The sequence below is a fragment of the Malus sylvestris genome, chromosome 7 (assembly GCF_916048215.2).
Source record: "Malus sylvestris chromosome 7, drMalSylv7.2, whole genome shotgun sequence".
Lineage (NCBI taxonomy): Eukaryota > Viridiplantae > Streptophyta > Magnoliopsida > Rosales > Rosaceae > Malus > Malus sylvestris.
Genome location: NC_062266.1, coordinates 17,445,005 through 17,463,414, shown reverse-complemented (window position 1 = coordinate 17,463,414; position 18,410 = coordinate 17,445,005). Strand labels below are relative to the sequence as shown.

Here is an 18,410-nt window from a genome sequence, read left to right as displayed (position 1 = left end):
AAGTTCCTCCTGCGAAATTAGCAGCTATGTGTGCTCATTTCTCATCTAAGCCCTATCCTTCTTAGCTAATTGATTCGGGTGCAACTTCACACATCACCAACGATATCTCTAACATTTCCTCTCCTACTCCTTATCAGGGTGAAGACAAAGTCTACATTGGTGATGGTAAAGGTTTGACAATTACTAATATTGGTTCTTCCTGTTTACATACTCATTCTGCTACATTTAAGCTGCAAAATGTTCTTCATGTACCACACATGCAGCATAATTTACTCTCTGCATATCAATTCCTCAAGGATAATTACTGTTCTTTGACACTTAATTCTGATGGATCCTTTGTCAAGGATCGTTCTACGGGGAAGATGCTTTTGCGGGGATCGGTTAAGGATGGGTTTTATCCTCTGCAGTGTTCTTCTACGGCATCTCCTTGTTCTGCCTCCTCCCCTACTGCTCTAATAAGTGTCAAAGCACCAGTTCAAGTGTGGCACAGTAGACTTGGTCATCCTTCTTCCTTTATCTTCAAACGTGTTATCTCCAACCATCAACTTGCTCTTCAAGGACGCCCTTCTGTGGACTTTTTTTGTTCCAACTGTGCACTTGCCAAGAGTCACAAGCAACCCTTTAGTACTATTCATTCTAGTTCTTCTTCTTGTTTAGAACTTTTACATTGTGATCTTTGGGGACCAGCTCCTGTTCAGTCTGTGAGTGGTTCTAGGTACTATATGTTGCTTGTTGATAACTATAGTAAATACAGTTGGTTCTTTCCTTTACAGTCCAGATTTGAGGTGTATTCTGTTTTTGTTGAGTTCAAGACTTATGTAGAAAATCTTCTTGGCAATAAAATCAAAATTGTTCGCTCCGATTCAGGGGGTGAATTTACTAGCACTGCTTTACAGTCTTTTCTCAAAACTCATGGTATTGTTCATCAATATAGCTATCCACACACCTGAGCAGAACGGTTGTGCCGAAAGGAAACATCGTCATCTTGTTGAGACTGTTCGCACACTCTTGGTTGCTTCTAATGTTCCTCATGTTTTCTAGGTAGAGGCATTCTCCACTGCTATGTACTTGATCAACCGCCTCCCTATATCTGGAAAATTACATTCTCCATGGGAATTATTGTTTCATACTTCACCTGATTATAGTCGACTGAAGATATTTGGTTGCAGCTGTTTTCCTTGGCTTAAGCCTTATGCTTTTTCAAAATTGGACAGCAAGAGTAAGTCATGTGTGTTCTTGGGCTATAGTATTCAACACAATGGGTATCGGTGCTTGGATCCATTAACTCAAATGGTTTATATATCTCAACATGTGGTTTTTGATGAATCAACATTTCCTTTTCATCGTTCTCAAGTACCTTCCACAAGTGGTGCCTCTCTGCCAACTGCTTCTGATTCACCTGCTTCTTCCGTTGATTTGCTCTTCACTGTTCATCATGCTTCTAGCTCTTGTGGATTCCCTACTGTTCAAGCTGTTACTCAACCTGTGCCTTCTTCTAGTGCTTTTCACTCACTGTCCCCTATTCCTAGTGTCCCGAACTCCACTTTTTGTGCAGAACCTGTTGATCCTGCTATTGCCGTCACTCTCCCTTCTCCTACTGCACCTAGTATTCCGTCCTCTACATCCAACATTCACCCTATGCTCACACATTCCAAAGCAGGGATATTCAAGCCAAAAGCCTTTTCAGCAACCAAGCATCATCTTCCTTCTTCTATAGATTTTGTTCCCACCACTTATCTGCAAGATTCAAAGTATGCTCACTGGAGAAAAACCATACAAGATGAATTTAATGCTTTGCAATCTACTAGAACTTGGGTTCTTGTTCCCCCTTCTTCTACTTCTAATGTTGTTGGTTGTAAGTGGGTGTTTCGCATCAAGAAACATCCTGATGGTTCCATCGATCGCTACAAGGCTCGCCTTGTTGCCAAAGGCTTTCATCAACAAGCCAGCCTGGACTATCAAGAGACATTCAGCCCTGTCGCCAAACCTGTCACCATTCGTCTTCTATTGTCTCTTGCAGCTCAGTTTAATTGGTTTTTAAACCAATTAGACATCAGTAATGCTTTCTTGCATGGGGATTTACAAGATGATGTCTTTATGCAGCAGCCTCCGGGGTTTAGTGATCCATCATTTCCCAATCATGTGTGTCACCTTAAAAAGTCCCTCTATGGTCTTAAACAGGCTCCACGGGCTTGGTTTGACAAATTATTTCAAGTGTTGCAGTCTTTTGGTTTTCAACAGTTTTCTTCATATGCTTCTCTCTTTATTAAAAAAGCTCCAACCTTGGTTATCATTCTTGTCTATGTGGATGATATTCTGGTCACGGGTCCTAATGCTACTCTCTGTCAACATTATATTCAGAAGCTGAGCACTGTTTTTCCAGTCAAGGATCTTGGTTCCCTGCATTATTTTTTGGTTCTCGAGGTGCACCGGTCTTCTGATGGTATTTTTCTACATCAAGGCAAATATTTGCTTGATCTTCTACAGAAAACCAAGATGGAGGGTGCTAAACCCTGTTCTACTCCTTTAGGCATAGCCAAGCTTGATCATACTGGTGCCCTTTTGTCTAATCCTACAGAGTACAGATCTCTTGTTGGTGGCTTGCAGTATCTCACTTGGACAAGACCCGACATCTCGTTTGCAGTAAATCAAGTTTGTCAATTCATGCATGCTCCATGGGATTCTCATCTTCAAGCTGCCAAAAGGATTCTTCGGTTCTTAAAAGGTACTCTCACACATGGCCTTTGGTTTAAACCCGGCAATTTGAATCTTACTACTTATTCCGATGCTGATTGGGCAGGGTGTACTTTTGACCGGCGATCCACTGGTGGTTATTGTATATTTCTTGGTTCTAACTTGATTAGTTGGAGTGCTAAGAAATAGTCTACGGTTGCCCGATCCTCTACTGAGGCCGAGTATCGGTCCTTAGCTCATACATCGGCAGAAATTACATGGATATGTAAAGTGTTCAGGGACATTGGCTTTTCCCTACCACAGATTCCTCATCTCTGGTGTGATAATATTTCTGCCATCTCTTTAGCTTTTAATCCTATTTTTCATGCCTGGACTAAACACATTGAAATTGACTATCATTACATTCGTGAACTTGTTCTTGCTCGTCTTATCAAAATTCAGTATGTTTGTAGTCAAGATCAGTTGGCCGACATTCACACCAAGTCTTTGTCCAGGCATCGATTCTTATACCTATAGTCCAAGCTTTCTCTTGGTCCCTTTGATGCTTCCAAGTTCAGCTTGAGAGGGTGTAAAGAAGCTAAAGTTTAGTCATTAAGTTTGTTGTTAAATAGTTTTGTATATTGTTAGATTGGTTAAGGGCATTAGTGTAATCCGTTAGAAGGTACACAAGTATATATATTAACATTGTTGTAATTATATGTGATATTGAATGAAAGAGGAAAGTTCAGTTTCTATAATCATTTTTCTGTATGTCTGTAGAAACACATATACATGAGAAAATAATTTCTGGGTTCCTTTCTGATGCAGCTGTGGATCTCTACTTTTTCCCAGTTTTGCACTTCTGGATGAATGCTTTTGCTTGATTTTTCCACATGTGTGTGTATTTCAGTATACATATGTATGTATATTAGTGAAATCTTTGATGCAGTAACACAAAAGAAAGAATTACTGAAAGTTTCTGGATCATGTTCTCATTGTGTGTGCCTATATATATACATGTGTGTGTCAGTGTGTGTGCGCCTATATATATACATATGTATATTTGTTAAATCTTTGATGTAGTACCACAAAACAAAGAATTACTGAAAGTTCTTAATCCATTTTCTTAGATCCATCGTAATTTTTGAAGTGAAGCAGAAAATATCTATCTATTTTTTACGGTTTTTCTTTCTCGACAGTAATATTTATGTCTACTTGATTTACTTTTCTCTTTGACATGTGGGTGATTTAGATTTACTTGTCCTATAATTCATCAACTGTTAGCACAACAAAACCATGATTTGTATCATCCTTGAGGTTGTTTACGAGTGCTCTTCTAGCTAGCCAATTTCCATATCAGTAGACATGTATCCGGTTAAAGCCAATTAACTGTCTTAAGTTGGATTGATATTTTTGTATGCGATTTTGGAATGTTTAGAATCCGTCTGCATTGAATTTCTGAACCTGGTTGTTATGTATATACTCATGGGTTGAAGCTTTATGATGAGCAGCTGACATGGATCCCTATGTCCTTTTAACTGTAAAGACCCAAGAGAAGCAAAGCACTGTGGCCTCAGGTAAAGTTCTATTCTTCATCACCCTTTCAGTGTATTCCTTGCAGTAAAGATTGTGTTATTAAAAACTTGTGCATGCTGCAGGGCAAGGATCTGTACCAGAGTGGAATGAGACATTTCTATTCACCGTCTCAGATGATGTTTCCGAACTTCATTTGAAAATCATGAAGAAGGATAACTTCAGCGCGGATGATTTTGTCGAAGCAACGTGAGTGTTTCCCTTTTTTTCATCCTTTAGTTTGTATACCGTCACTCGAAAGAAGATTGCACCCTGTTCTGTCTAGTGCTGGCTAAGTCTGGTTAACGTACGTGTGGCGTATATGCAGCATTTGTTTTGGAGCCAGTGTTCAGTGAAGGAAGCCTTCCTCCCGCTGCATACAATGTTGTCAACAAGGACAAAGAATTTTGTGTAGAGATCAAAATCAGACTCACATTCACTCCTGAGCCCGAGGTATAACTACTGCTCAGTCTGCTCATTTCGTCTATTTGTTTCGTTTCTGCATTCGCGTTTAGTTTTTTCAGACACTGGAGTGTGTTTTACTTCACTGTACTCCTGGTTGCAGAGAAGCAACAACGTTCCTTCTGGAGGGTATGGTGAATCCGAGGAGAGCTATGGCAGATGGAAACAGTCGTCTTACGGGGAAGAGTAGAGCTGTATCGGATGAGGAAGGAGAAGCTTCAGTGATGTTGGAGGTTTATGTTTTTTGGTGTGTTTCGGTGTTTAAACCTACATATTTATGTGCCTCAACTTGTTTGATGGACTGTAATCATCCATCGAGTTGGTTTTGATTTCGATTGTTTTTGTAGTTTCGTTTGATTGCTTTTGAATTTTATCTTTCGTTTTCAATCCGACATTCTTACTCAGCACTGCACAAAATTCTGAACAAATAAGTTGTCACACACTTTGGATCATCCTTTAATACCTTAATGTTATCATACAACAAAACTAGTTTGAATGCTAATCCAAAAGCACTTTGGATCGAATCAGATTGAAACAATCTGTCCATTTTATTCATTTTTTTAACGGCATAGTCGGCCTCTCATGCTGTAATGCATACAAGACTCAAATTAGAATACCAAACCAAAGTAAACTCAGGATTAACCAAACTGGAAAAATGCATTATTCTGAAGAGACCAGAGAAAATAGCAATCCGACAATCAACAGAAAAGTTAATACTCCGCACCTCGCAGACACGAATGAATAGCCTCGGAGGCTTATTCTTTCATAGCTTCTGATGCTTCAAGGTCACTAGCTTCAATGCTTTTCCCAGCCTCACCAAGTTCGATGTCCTCCCCGGTATCATTGCTTTCCATAGGCTCGGCGGTTTCCTCTAAACCATTCCTTTCTTTACCTGAAGGAGAAGGTGCAATTAACAAATCATAAGGAAGAAACGCGATACATTACTAAGCGAACTAACGGTCCAGCAACAATGTATTCTAGATAAAATATTTTATTTTCTGTAGAAATTAAAAGACACCGATGTAATGAGTAATGTACAAGCGAAAGCATTTATTTTTTAATGTTATCACATGCTCTTTAACTAATATATATCTTCAAGTTTCTGTGCAAGAGCAAGACAACTTTGACGATACGTGCAAAACTTAGGAACAAATTAAAGGGTCCTTGCAGTTCAATCCTATTAAAGTTAAACAATTTCTTACAACATACTACAGAGAGAGGAGGTTTCAAACATTGTGTAGTTCAGAAATTTACCTGGATTCAGAGGCGGTGGCCTTGAGCTCTGACCGCCAAAGTTCCCCCTAGCTGCAGAGCTAGGTTTGTTCCTCATCCTCATGCGTTTCCTCTTTAGTTTGTTGATCTTAAAATCCTACAAGAGGATATATGACTAAGTCGACATCCGACAGTATAGGGCTTCTACATAATTTCATGCAGTACAATTGGAGGAAGGTTCCCGTAAGTAAAAAAAGAAAAGCAATCCCATCAAGTCCCACAGATATATTATGAACAGTACAATGAAGATTCTCAAGGTAGCAATCATTACAATATATGAAAGACGTGAAAATATAAACAAAGAAGACTAATTGGTTATAGAAGCAAAGCAACAATGATAAAACTCACTAGCGCATATATTGAAAGCTTGTTTTCCTTCGCATAGTTCACATATCTCATAAGATCTTCATATGTTGAAAAATGCTGACCAGTTGTAGGACACAAGTAGTGCTATAACATCCAAACATTAAAACAAGCAATCACTCAGTTCTGAAACCAGTTGAAACACCAGGGCAGACACAAACATTAAGAAAAATAGCATGCCATTCTAAGTAAAATAACTTTTATATTTTAAGCCAAGAACGCAGAACGTTGTCTACTGCCATTTCATCTGATGTAGAAAGGCTAACTATGCCACATCAATTACTGACTACATAAACTGGTAAAGATAACCCAAAACCTTGACAAACAATATTTATTTGTAACATCAATGTTAAGAAATGGGCCCCAAGCTAAATAAGTGTTCATCAATTCACAAGCACAAGGACACAAGATGACGCAGAAAGAAATATCAAAACAATTATGCGCAGTTATGGAAAATGCCTGACTAAAGACTCCTTCAATATGGATAAAAGATCTTGTGATATTTATATGAAAACAGTAACATAAAGCTTCTGTTCAAACTGTAAAAAATTGATGGCTTAGAAGCCTAGCGCCATATGACTAAGGATACGTTACTTGAAACTCCACAACTTTGCAGAGTGATATTAGTGCACAACGGCAAGACTTCCATCAAAGAAAAAACAACCAAATACAACGCCATCAAACATTCAAGAAGCAATCCAACATGCATGTTTTAATTAACCCATGAAGTATTGTGCAGTAAGATTTAAACCAATTAGCTAAGTCAATTTAACACCAAATACAAAATTCACTTCCAAATTTACTAATCTTATGAAGATGAAATTCTATGCTAAATCACAACTAGAATATTAGAGATATAAACGAGATTTTTGTTCAGTAAAAAAAACAAATGCATTTTTGGTTAAATAGAAAATTAAATTGGATTTCAACTACTAGGAGTTCATAGATCTATTGTGCAAAAGTTGAATTACATCAGCTGTCAACCCACTACCAAAAATGAAACCTATTGCAACTGTAAAGGAACTAGTGCAGGTAATAGAGATATTGATTCTTATTAAAGGTCGTACCCAGTGCACAAGGCTCCTACTTTACGCAGGGTCTGGGAGAGGTGAATGTCGGCTAGCCTTACCCCCATTTATGGAGAGGCTGCTCCCAAGTCTCGAACCCGAGACCTACCGCTCATGGGCAAAGGCACTTGCCATCGTACCAAGTACGACCTCTTTAGATATTGATTCTTATTACAGGTAAAATATTCAGATCTAAAACCGAATAAGATAATCAGCAACGTAAATGAGAGCCTGGGAATCAGGTGTTTAATTACCGAGGTTTTGGAGCCTTCATCCTTCAACTCCCATCCTTCAGGGACTGGCTCTTCCAAATTCTTATCTTCCATTGATGTCTCCGCTCACCAGTGCTCTGAATAAACTCCCTTCTACTTCCACTCCGCTCAAGGGTCCTTTTAAACCTAGATTTCGTTAACAACGAGGCATTGCGATAGGCAATTTGATAAACAGAAAAGATGCCTTCGAGTCCACGTGTTCCCATCGTCTCAGTGTGTTTGGACGAGGGTCCAAAACGTAACTGAAAATAGAAAGAATTAATTTTTCTGTAAGAATATAGCAGAACAACTAGAAATGACAAACTAAAATGCATACCATTCACAAGAAAATTCAAACATTTAAAAGGGGGGGGGGGGGTGAATGCAAGATAACAGTGAAAGTAATACCAAAAACGAATAACCATTTTGAAACATCCACACTTTTTCCCTTGTGACATTTGATTTCAGAAATCTGACAACTTATGTGCTGTGTACCAAATAAGCATATAAACAAAACAATGCACATTTCTGACCTTAAACTGGTTATCAACAACGAAAAGAATCAAATTCCGACACTTTAAGCCTAGTACAAAATTAGAAGATATGAGTAGCTCAATTGGTGCACAAAAACAATAGAATCCATCGATGTCAAAACACATTTGATTTCTTATAAGAAACTTTCTTTTCAATAGCAATTCTTACATGCGCCCACGCACACATGAACTCACACCTTCGGATCTCTGCTCTCAAGAGAGCTATAACCTACTGGGAGAGATACAAAACCCCTTAATATGAAGTAGTTCTGAATGCTATAGGCCATTAGTCTTAGCAGCTCAATTTCATTGAAAAACAATACGAAACGAAACAATCACTCCATAATAGCTGCATTGTTTTGAACTTCCACTACATAAATGCACAAACTAAAATTCCTTGTCCCGAGAAATAACGACGTATCGAACAACACCAGAAGAAGATACATCATCATAAAGAAGATAAGAATTGTGAACTAAAGTCCGGAATCCGGATTAACAACCTAAATTCAAACACCTTTGCCTCCAATTGGAATAATATAAAAAACCCTACCAATAATGGCAACAAACAGACCCAACTTGAAAAATAAAAACGTATACATCATGCAATCAAACAGAATGAAAAATACATCAAACTTCCATATATGTAAATATGTTCTAACAATACAATACACACCAAAACTAGAAAATAGTAACTAAGATTTTTCCCCTACACAATTTTTCCTCTCTTTCTAGATCAATTAGAAACCGTTGGCCACCATTTTCTCGGCAACCAAACAGAAAAATAACAACTAATACAAATTAAATCGAAAGGGTTCGATTCTACCTTCGGACTTCTTCTTCTTCGTCTTCCTTACAGAGATTGCTCCGCAGCTTTGCTTTGTTGCCAGTTGAACGACAACGCTCAAGTATTGGGCCGGCGTTGTATCAAAACAAATGAAAAAAACGACACCGTCAGGTCGGACTGGCATCAGGGAAGGTGCTTGGGGCCACGCGTTGTAAAACGGTGTCGTTTTTAAGCTTCAGTCATTGGATGTACAGGTGTTAAACGGACCGGCCCAACCCAGCCTTACCCATTTAAAGCACGAGTGTTGGGCTAACCAACTTAATAAGTGGGCTATCACATTTCTTTTCTTCTAAACAAATCATATTTTTTACACTAAATGGAAGGTGAATGGGCTAGTAATAATATGGTTCAAATTCTCCTTTGACGAGAATCGAACATAAATCCTCTCACTTGCAAGTTGTTGAGGCCTATAAATGTCACACGCAAGCCCAATTGTCATGCAAGCCTATATTAAAGCTCAAATACATGCAAAAATGCAGAATTGAGGAAGAAATATATTTACAAACGTGTCATGCTATGGTAATTAGACCAAATCACACATGCCTATTTATCATGCTAATCACTGTTCATGTTGAGATAAGCCCAAGTCACATGATCGGGGCTTGTCAAGTAAATCGTGGTGTGGATGGTTACGGAAGTTTATTGGGCCTACGTTGAGTCAAGATTGTGGAAGACTTTGGGTTGCTTGGGAGCTCAAAGTCCAAGCCCATAACCTTTGTATTCCACATGGGTAGGTTTGAGAGAGAACTAGCCTAGTTTGCCTCTTTCCCTAGCAAGCCAACCCTTTTAGTTAGGACTAAACTAGATTCCAACATTAAATGCACTCTAAGCCTATCAAGTTAGGCATTTAATGCAGACTTTCTCTTCCTAGCTTGCACAGAGAACCAACGTGCGAAAGCCATGAGGCGCACTACCTGAAGTAGCGTATGTGGAATGCTGGCCTGGGAAAGTCGCGCCTCCGAAAGAAGCAGAATGCAAGTTTCAACAGTATAGCTAACTTACACCAAAAGGAAAATAGTAGGAAAGCTAAGGAGAAAGGAAGGGGAAGACTATGCCAGAAAAGGAGATCCATTTGAAGCCTAAGAAAAAACCTTCACTTACAAAAGGAGGGATGAGCCATTAAGCAGAAGGAGGGAGAATAGAGACATAACCAAGAAGCACCACCCAGGAAACATATCCGAGAACCCCATTAGCCTAAAAATATCCTTTAAGCCTTAAGAATCATCATCCATGCAACCTTAGTATTTCCCACAACATTCCACTAAAAATCCCAGCCATCTTAAACTTTGTTATCACCCTAGGAAACCCAGAGTATCTACCAGAAAACACCACGCAAGCATGCCAACTCTTCTCTCTCTCTCAACATGCTAAACTGATGAACTTCTACCTTTCACACCATGCCTCACTTGAGAAAGTCATTATTTGCTTAATCATGTTATCTTTGAGTCATTGATCTAACCGGAATATTTCCTAAGACAAGCTAACTCTTTTGAGATATTCTGGGACTTGGTACGAAATCGAATCAAAGGAGACAAGAGGACATTCTCAAAGCCCAAGTTCACCTTGACCTAAAAATTCCTTAACATAAGTAAAGATGAATACCACGAAACCGTAGTAGACAAATTATTAAGTGTAACACAGCCCACAACTCTAGCACATTTAGGGGTCGTGTCACTAATCGGGCAAGTCGCCCTAAGCCCAACACGAAGCAAGATTTATTTAAAAAAAGCACGGTACAATCTAATCCCATAATAGCACGACATGGCCCGTAAAACAAGATTTGTGCCTTAATATTTATGATGTTGGAATATCCAACATCCTTCCAAGTTGGTATTGAAGTTTCACTCATAAAACAACATTTACCAGTCTCTCTCACAACAAAATTTGGAGAAATATTAACAAATTTGACAGAGTAGTTTGCATATTTCTTTAAAGTACATTTGATCTCGAACCAAATTGAAGGTCTGATTCCCATAATTCCACGACTAAACATGACCAAGTGAAGTTAATACATTTCCACTTGCATTGTGGAAATTTTCGTTTTGTTGGTCATCTGTTGCCTCAGCTTGTAATTTACTTATTAGCATACATTTTTGTTAGCCTAATTGAGATGAACTGAGAAAGCATAATTCATATTCGATTGAAACAAAAACAGTGAAAATGCATCAAATACAATGTAGTTAATAGTGTAATACATTTTGATTTAGTTTTTTAATTAACCAAACACATTAGTTAAGATGCAGGGTGATGGAAGGTGTTTGAAGAAACTCTTTCACGCTTTTAATTGAGCTAAGAATGGCCCACAAGAACGGAAATTCTTAGGGTAATGCTAGGGAGATTAAATTTGCAAACTAAATGATGTGTCAGCAGTAAGAATGAGCACGTTTATCAATACTCAAGTAATAAATCAATTATCAACTTCCATGTCCTTTGGTTTCCATTTTGTCTACAAATTTAATCTCCCTAGCATTACCCAAATTGTTAATGCACATTGTTGGTTGTGGGAGAGATTTTTTAGTTTGCTGAGACATAGTCTGGTATACAATGTGTCATAATACAAGTGGTTAGATATTTGAAAAATAAAAAATTTCAATAATTTGTATTATGATATTTGGTGTATCTACCGTGTTTCCGGCTCACTGAATTTTTTTTCCATAGTGGAGCTAAAGTTGTAGTTTTATAACTGGGGTCATAATAAATAAGCTTCCAAAAATTGATTCTAGGCTAAGTTAAATCATAAAGGATTAGCTCGGGCACTGTGTTTTTATTTTTAGTTCAAAAGGAAGAAGAATAAAAATATAAGAGGTGTTGTGCTGCAGTGAGGAGAGGAGACCGCCTCCTCAATTCTTCACATCTCCATTCATTTTCATGATAAGTAAATATGCCCCAAGTTGTTGCATGAAAACAAATCATGTCAACTAAGGTCCCTACTAAACTCGACCGTTGCTAATTACAGGCAACTCAATCCACTCCTCCCTCCTAGAAACACTCTAGCTCGCTCGGGCAATTGGGCTCAAGAGGAGTCCAATGGAGAAGTCAAGCAATAATCCACTAATCGAGGAGGGCTTGGGCTATGTGATGCAAAGGTGACATCATCAACAATTTATATTATAAAAAACTTTAAAAAATTAATTAAAAATATAAAAAAAAAATCTATAAATACCTAATCACGTTCTTCCACTTTACACTACATTTCAATATTTTCAAAAACTTTAAGCCAATCTTTTATTATTATCCGAAATTAAAAATAAAGTTATCATTTATTATTTTATAAAATAAAAAATACTAATATTTTAATACGAAATGTGTGAGCTATTCAATTTAGGAGTGAAGATGCACTTGAGCTGTTAATGTTTATTGCAGACAGTTACTGTTCATTTAAGGGGATTAAGTTGCCTATTGACCAATGTGGCCTAGCAACGGTGGAACTGCTCAAGTTCCACTGTTGAAGCATTTTGTACTGTCAAGCAGCTGCTACAAACATTGTGAGCAGCTGCCTCAAACACATAAAAACCCAAGTGTAAGCCCGTGTAACATCGACGTTTTAAATTGTGAGGCTTGGCTTGAGACATGCTTAATTTAGGCGGTGCGTGGTTTGTAGTTATTTATGCGATTTTTGTGCATTTTAGTTTTGTATCTTGAGTAAAACCCGCCAGTTTAAACGAATTGAAACGTTCAGACGTTGCTTTTCATTCAAGCACTAGTACATACCTGCATTTATTTTGATGCATAAACAGTTGAGCGCGGTGGAAAATACAAAGTAATCACATGTATTAAATGTAAATGGTAATCCACAACAATGTATATGTACATTGCGGTTTTAATTACAAATGCAAATTTACCCTCCCTCGTAGAACACATTGTTACAGGCAACAATGTATATGAACATTATTCGACTCGTGTCTTTCGTATAAATTATTCCTTCATTCCCACCCAATTCTCAACTTCAGGCAGCAGGAAAAATGGAGCAATTTACACATTTTGATTTGGATACCTCAATAGCCAAGCAAGCATGTTATCATACAAACAAGGGACGACATTATTTTTGTGAACCTCGTTTACCTGCAGGTATGGCCAGCCCAAGCTCCTTACATTGTTCCTCATCTGGTTGCAAACTCTTCGGGATTGCACCGAATATCTTTCTTGTTGTTTCAAAACCAGAAGCCACATGATGCACATATGCGGATGCATCCTCCACACTACTCCAAAGGCCTAATGAGGTGGACATAAATCTTTTCGAAATACTTTCTGACGGTTTCCATGTAAATGCCTGGTCTAGCTCAGCAACCCGTAGAAATCTTTCCGTGGCAGCTTCCCATGAAAGCTCATGCCTCTGTGCATCAGTCAGCTGGACAGGCTCTTCAGCAAGCGCCTGCTGTGTGACCTTAACAAACCCATCAGCATTGTCATATGTGCGGCAATTCGGGAACTGCTTGAAGAATTCATTTGAGGGGTGATTGGCACATACAACGATTTTACCCATTGCCAATGCTTCTGCCGTTGTTGTGCAAAGCACATCCGTTGTGCTTGGATTGAGGAATACTTTATAACTGAGAGATTACCAGGATAATATGTCAATATCCAACCAGGCCGATCATCTCTATGAAAGAAAATCTCAAATGACAGAGGTATATTTGGAAGGAGAAACGTTCAAATTGGTAATAAAACTGCCCTTGATCAGCCCATGATAGAGACTAATTGAATTTTCAACACCCGGAAAACTAGAGTACTTGTATAAACAGAAATCAGTGTATCATCAAAAGATTGGTGAAATGCGATGTTGGACAATTAGTGAATGTCATTAAAAATTTGGACAAAATGAATTTGATCTTATGATGAAGCTGGACAGATAGGTAGAAGCTTACTCGTGAAATTGAAATTCAGCATGGTCACGACCAGGGTGGACTCGAACGGCCAGTTCCAATCTTTTGGCAGCTTCCTGAACCTGATCAGAGTCCTCCCCGCTTCCATATAAATCAACTTCAAGTCCAGTTAATTCCTTTTGATGATCCTGAAGAAGCTTGAGTAGCTCCTTGTAGCCTTTGCTCCATACCATCTTCCCAATGTAATAGGCACCTTTGGTGAAGGCCTGGACTCCATTTCGTTGTTGCTCTAGCTTTTTGTTGCCTATCACCAGAAATTTTGGGTTGACTCCGTGAACATTGCAAACAATGGATTTAGGATAATCCTGGGTGGCAGCAGATAACCGGATTACCTACAATACGTCATAGTTGAGATCTGGTTAGCATGTATAGCAAGATGATGACAATGATATCTGCATTCATCTCTCTCAAACTTCATCATCGTCAATCCTAAGAAGAGTTATCAAAAGTATCCAACAAACTACCAGTACAGCTTTGTTGTCATACAGTAACAACTCGAAGAGCATATTTCACCAAGTCTAATGCAAAAGCTAGAAGAGGCTAGATAAAATAAGTGATGGAAAGCAAAAGATATATTACTAGAAAACTAATATTTATCAAGATGTACCTTATGACAATATATTCCGACAACCCAATTATTTAGATATTTAAGAAGAAATGCTTGCATTCTTCCATTCCTCTCCCTTCTCACATATTCCAAATAATTGGTGTGGATGATTCCCACAACCAGCCGGAATTTAATCTTCCATCTCTTTCCATGGTGAAACCATGTAAGGTGCTCAGGCTCCTCAAGGATGGCAACATCTGCATTTTCGTCAGGGACTACTTCTGAAATATCTCCAGCAGCAAGGATGCTCCTTTTATCTAAGGAAAACTGCAACAGAATTGACGTCACAAGTTGGTACTACTACACAAGGAATGGAAACAAAAACAGCACACATCCTTGAGGTACGAAAGGAAGAAAAAATGAAAAAATTGGATAGGGCACAGGGGTAGATGGCTCAACCTGGATGTCCACCAGGTGGACTCACGCCACAGGCTTCCATCAACAGATAGGCTAAAAGTCGTTAAATTCAGAATTTGTTGGACTGAACAGAACAGAAAAGACCCAAAACGGAAATTAAATAAATGACACTCTACGCATCCTACCCTTGAAAGGCAAATAGAGTTATTCCCCTTGATATAATGAAACCCTTGACTAGCAAGTAAACTGGTTTGTGTGTACAGTAAATCTGCAGGTGTATGTACCTTTCCAGGATAAAAAAGTATACTAAAATCAGATTTAAATCCAATCCTCTCGTCAAGCCAGCGACGGACATAAGCCTCCTGCTCCGTAGGTCTGCTGAATGTGATGTTGTTGGGATATACTAGTTTTTGATCTTTCAACGATAACCAAGGGATGACCAAAGAGACAGGTCTCTCCCCATCTTTTGCAAGATAGGCTGCACGGAATAGAGGGTTGACAGCAGTGCCGGTCATCCATGGAAGGCTTGCAGTGGTAAATATCGCAACATGCCGCTTTTTATTCATCCAATCAATAGAAACGCATGCAAAAAGCAATCAGCTACGTGTACTACTACGGTACCCTCTCACAATTTGGATCAAACAGATTGGGAACACAAAGAACCTCAATAAACTGCAGTAAGTAATAAAAAGGAACCGTCAAACTATATAACGAACTATGACCATTGCAACACATTAAAATTGAAGCAGCCTAAGTAAGTAAACACAATTTATATCAAATGCACACACAAGCAAATAATAACATTATAGAACTACAATTTGTAGGCACTTTCCTGCGAATTCGATACTAATTTTGAATTAGGACTAGTTAAATGATTCCTTTGCACGCAGAAGGGACAATTAAAAATCATGAGTAACTTAATTTAACTCTAATTTTGTGAGTCATTATTAGGTTTAGTCTATTTTGTTGAGTTAGGCACATTTACTGATCATCCACATCAATTTTTTTTATTATAAAAAATTGTGATAAATGTCATTCTTTATTTGTAACTCTGTCTGTGTAAGTTTATCTAACATTGCCAGTCCCAAGCCCGGATAAAGGAGGAGGGGGAGGGTGTCAGGTAGTCGACAGCCGGCACTCCTAGTTTATGTCGAATACTTATGAAAATGAATCAAGAACGAAAGCGCAATGGCGTTCTAGGATTCACATAGCCGACTCCACTTAGTGGGAAAAAGCTTTGTTGTTGTTGTCATTCTTTATTTATAGGTTTATCTTTTATATTAATTCAATATTACCTTCATTGCTAACAGTTAAATATAATAATTAAATATTGTTCCCCCTTTTTCTTGCACCTAATTTGTATCTCATTTTTTTCTTCTACTCCATCACATATTATCTGTGTTAACTAATCTATGTTGTGGTCTTGTAGATACTATATATATTTGTTTTTTTTGATGAAGATATATCAGCATAAATACTAGTATGCATTTATAATGCATCAACGATTAAAAAATTTTGACCTATTTTTCATGAATGATAGGTAGACGAATTTTTATTCATCTTTGTACATATATATCTTTATTATAGGTTAAATGTATTTTATCAACCTATGATATATATATGATGATTAGGGATGGGCAAATACCTATTGGTTATACTAGTCCATTTAAATTTCACGGTTACGGTTATAGGTAATCTTTTATATTAATAAAGGGTTATGGGTATAACCATTTACCCGCAAAATTTAAATGGGCAGTTATGGATATTAACCGCGGTTATAAACGGGTAACCATTTATCCATTTATTTTATATATGTAAAATTATAACACAAACCATGTTTCCTATCGGACAAAAATTAAATCAATGCTATTGACTATAGTGCATGATTTCTATAGCTAATATAATATAGTTTTACTTAACCACTTTAAATTTTATGGTCCATTATATATATTATGTTAATATTTTACATTCCGAGTTAAATAACCCAAGAATATTGTCTTTTAACAGTTTTCGTAACTCAATAATACTTAGCAAATTTTATATTACCTTTATTGCTAACAGTTAAAAATATCGTCTGTAAACTATTATTTCAATTATTGGAATGATATAAGGACTCAAAAAAATAAAATGCGGAAATGTATGATGAATGTACATATAACGGTGTTTAATTGTTAGAAAAAGAAAATTATGACAAATTTTTCTTTTTAAATTTTCAAGTTGTTAAAAAAAACACATAGATGGGTGAAAAATGAGTAAATGGTAAAAAAGAAAGGATAAATGGGTTTAAAAATGATAAATGGCTAAACGGATACTAAACGGTTACGGTTAAATGAGTACATGGTTATGAGTATGATTAACCGTTTATAAACGGTTTTGGGTATGAGTATAACCGTTTAGACAATTACCTAACGGGTAAACGGTTATGCTGGTATGAGAATAAATGATTATGGATAAATAACTGCGGTTACCCGCTCACCATAACCGTTACCCATCCCTAATGATGACATGTAAATTTTCTTTTAATTATTTTCCATGAAAGTGGTTAAATTTTTATATTTAAATATTCAAATTAAAAATTTGACAAAACATGCATAAATCAAGAAATTTAATTAAAATTGAAATATAGAAAAACTGGACTAAATCCAACAACAGCTCAAATTCTTGAATTCTTGGACCTGATCAAGGTAACCCATTAAACATTGATTAAAACTATGATTTACAGTAATTTTTAATTAAATTTCCAGAGATCGATAAAATTATACAAAAATTCGGCGATATACCCAAATTTTAAAGATCCAATACGTGTAAAAGCTATCTAATACACCTCATCCTTTATAATATCGATTTACATTTAAAATGCATATCGAAGCGACCTAATTCGAATGATACAGAACAAACAGATATACAAATTTCATATATTAAATCCGTAAAAAGTATATAAATTCAAAAGTTTCTGAGAAAACAGTACCTTACGAATTTTCCGGAAAAAAAGAGAGGAAGAATTGAAGCACAGGTTTTGAAGGAATTTCAGGCGCAGAGAGCGAGAGAGGAAGAGGAAGGACGGTTGCCTGGTTGGCTACGTTAAGTGGAGGAGGAGGAGAGAGAATAAACGTTTTCCGTCTGTGGAATTTTACGCGGTTTGTTTGGGCGGATAGTCTGGTTATACGATGTCGTAAAGGGTAGCTTTCACTGTTTTACCTTGGGAGATTACGAGGCCAAGCCGCCACCTTCGGTCCGGACGTTAACGTTAACTGCAAAGGGCCGTTGAACCTAGTAGTCGGGCCGTTGAACCTAGTAGTCGTAACGCGTGTGGTGCCATTTCTATATTGATTTTAACAGCTACAAGGTTCCTTTCTTTTCAGGAGTTGCTTTTTTTTTTTTTTTTTTTTTTTTTTTCAATGAGAATGCATTTCAAATTCAAGAGGGTCCAAATAGAAAGAGTAAATAAGCAACAAGCATCAGCCCAAAACCTAGTCTGGAATCCAATAACACATTTAGAAACTTAGAAAAAGGAAAAAAAATAGAT

The 18,410-nt window shown here is 37.4% G+C and overlaps 2 protein-coding genes and 1 long non-coding RNA gene across 5 annotated transcripts; 1 reads left to right on the top strand and 2 right to left on the bottom strand.

Annotated features, from left to right (window-relative positions):
* Positions 1–4,590: 4,590 nt before the first annotated feature.
* On the top strand, positions 4,591–5,039 carry LOC126628097 (uncharacterized). Its single transcript, XR_007625255.1, has 2 exons — positions 4,591–4,698; positions 4,811–5,039. It is a non-coding gene; the product is annotated as an uncharacterized LOC126628097 (long non-coding RNA).
* Positions 5,040–5,124: 85 nt separating this feature from the next.
* On the bottom strand, positions 5,125–9,132 carry LOC126628095 (uncharacterized). Of its 2 annotated transcripts, XM_050297678.1 has the most exons (6): positions 9,017–9,132; positions 7,664–7,923; positions 6,328–6,429; positions 5,962–6,076; positions 5,432–5,599; positions 5,125–5,292 (listed from the first exon to the last, which is right to left on the bottom strand). In XM_050297678.1, exons 2-5 carry the CDS (start codon positions 7,733–7,735, stop codon positions 5,463–5,465), a joined length of 426 nt encoding a protein of 141 aa, XP_050153635.1. In that variant the 5' UTR covers positions 7,736–7,923; positions 9,017–9,132; the 3' UTR covers positions 5,125–5,292; positions 5,432–5,462. The 2 variants fall into 2 exon arrangements, with proteins under 2 accessions (XP_050153635.1, XP_050153634.1); XM_050297677.1 differs by having other exon boundaries at positions 5,125–5,599.
* Positions 9,133–12,791: 3,659 nt separating this feature from the next.
* Positions 12,792–18,143, bottom strand: LOC126628090 (digalactosyldiacylglycerol synthase 2, chloroplastic-like). 2 transcript variants are annotated; one of them, XM_050297672.1, is made up of 5 exons: positions 17,853–18,143; positions 15,169–15,556; positions 14,528–14,794; positions 13,903–14,252; positions 12,792–13,587 (listed from the first exon to the last, which is right to left on the bottom strand). In XM_050297672.1, the coding sequence occupies exons 2-5, from the start codon at positions 15,448–15,450 to the stop codon at positions 13,077–13,079; spliced, it is 1,410 nt and encodes a 469-aa protein (XP_050153629.1). In that variant the 5' UTR covers positions 15,451–15,556; positions 17,853–18,143; the 3' UTR covers positions 12,792–13,076. The 2 variants fall into 2 exon arrangements, with proteins under 2 accessions (XP_050153629.1, XP_050153630.1); XM_050297673.1 differs by having other exon boundaries at positions 15,169–15,438.
* Between the last annotated feature and the right edge of the window lie 267 nt (positions 18,144–18,410).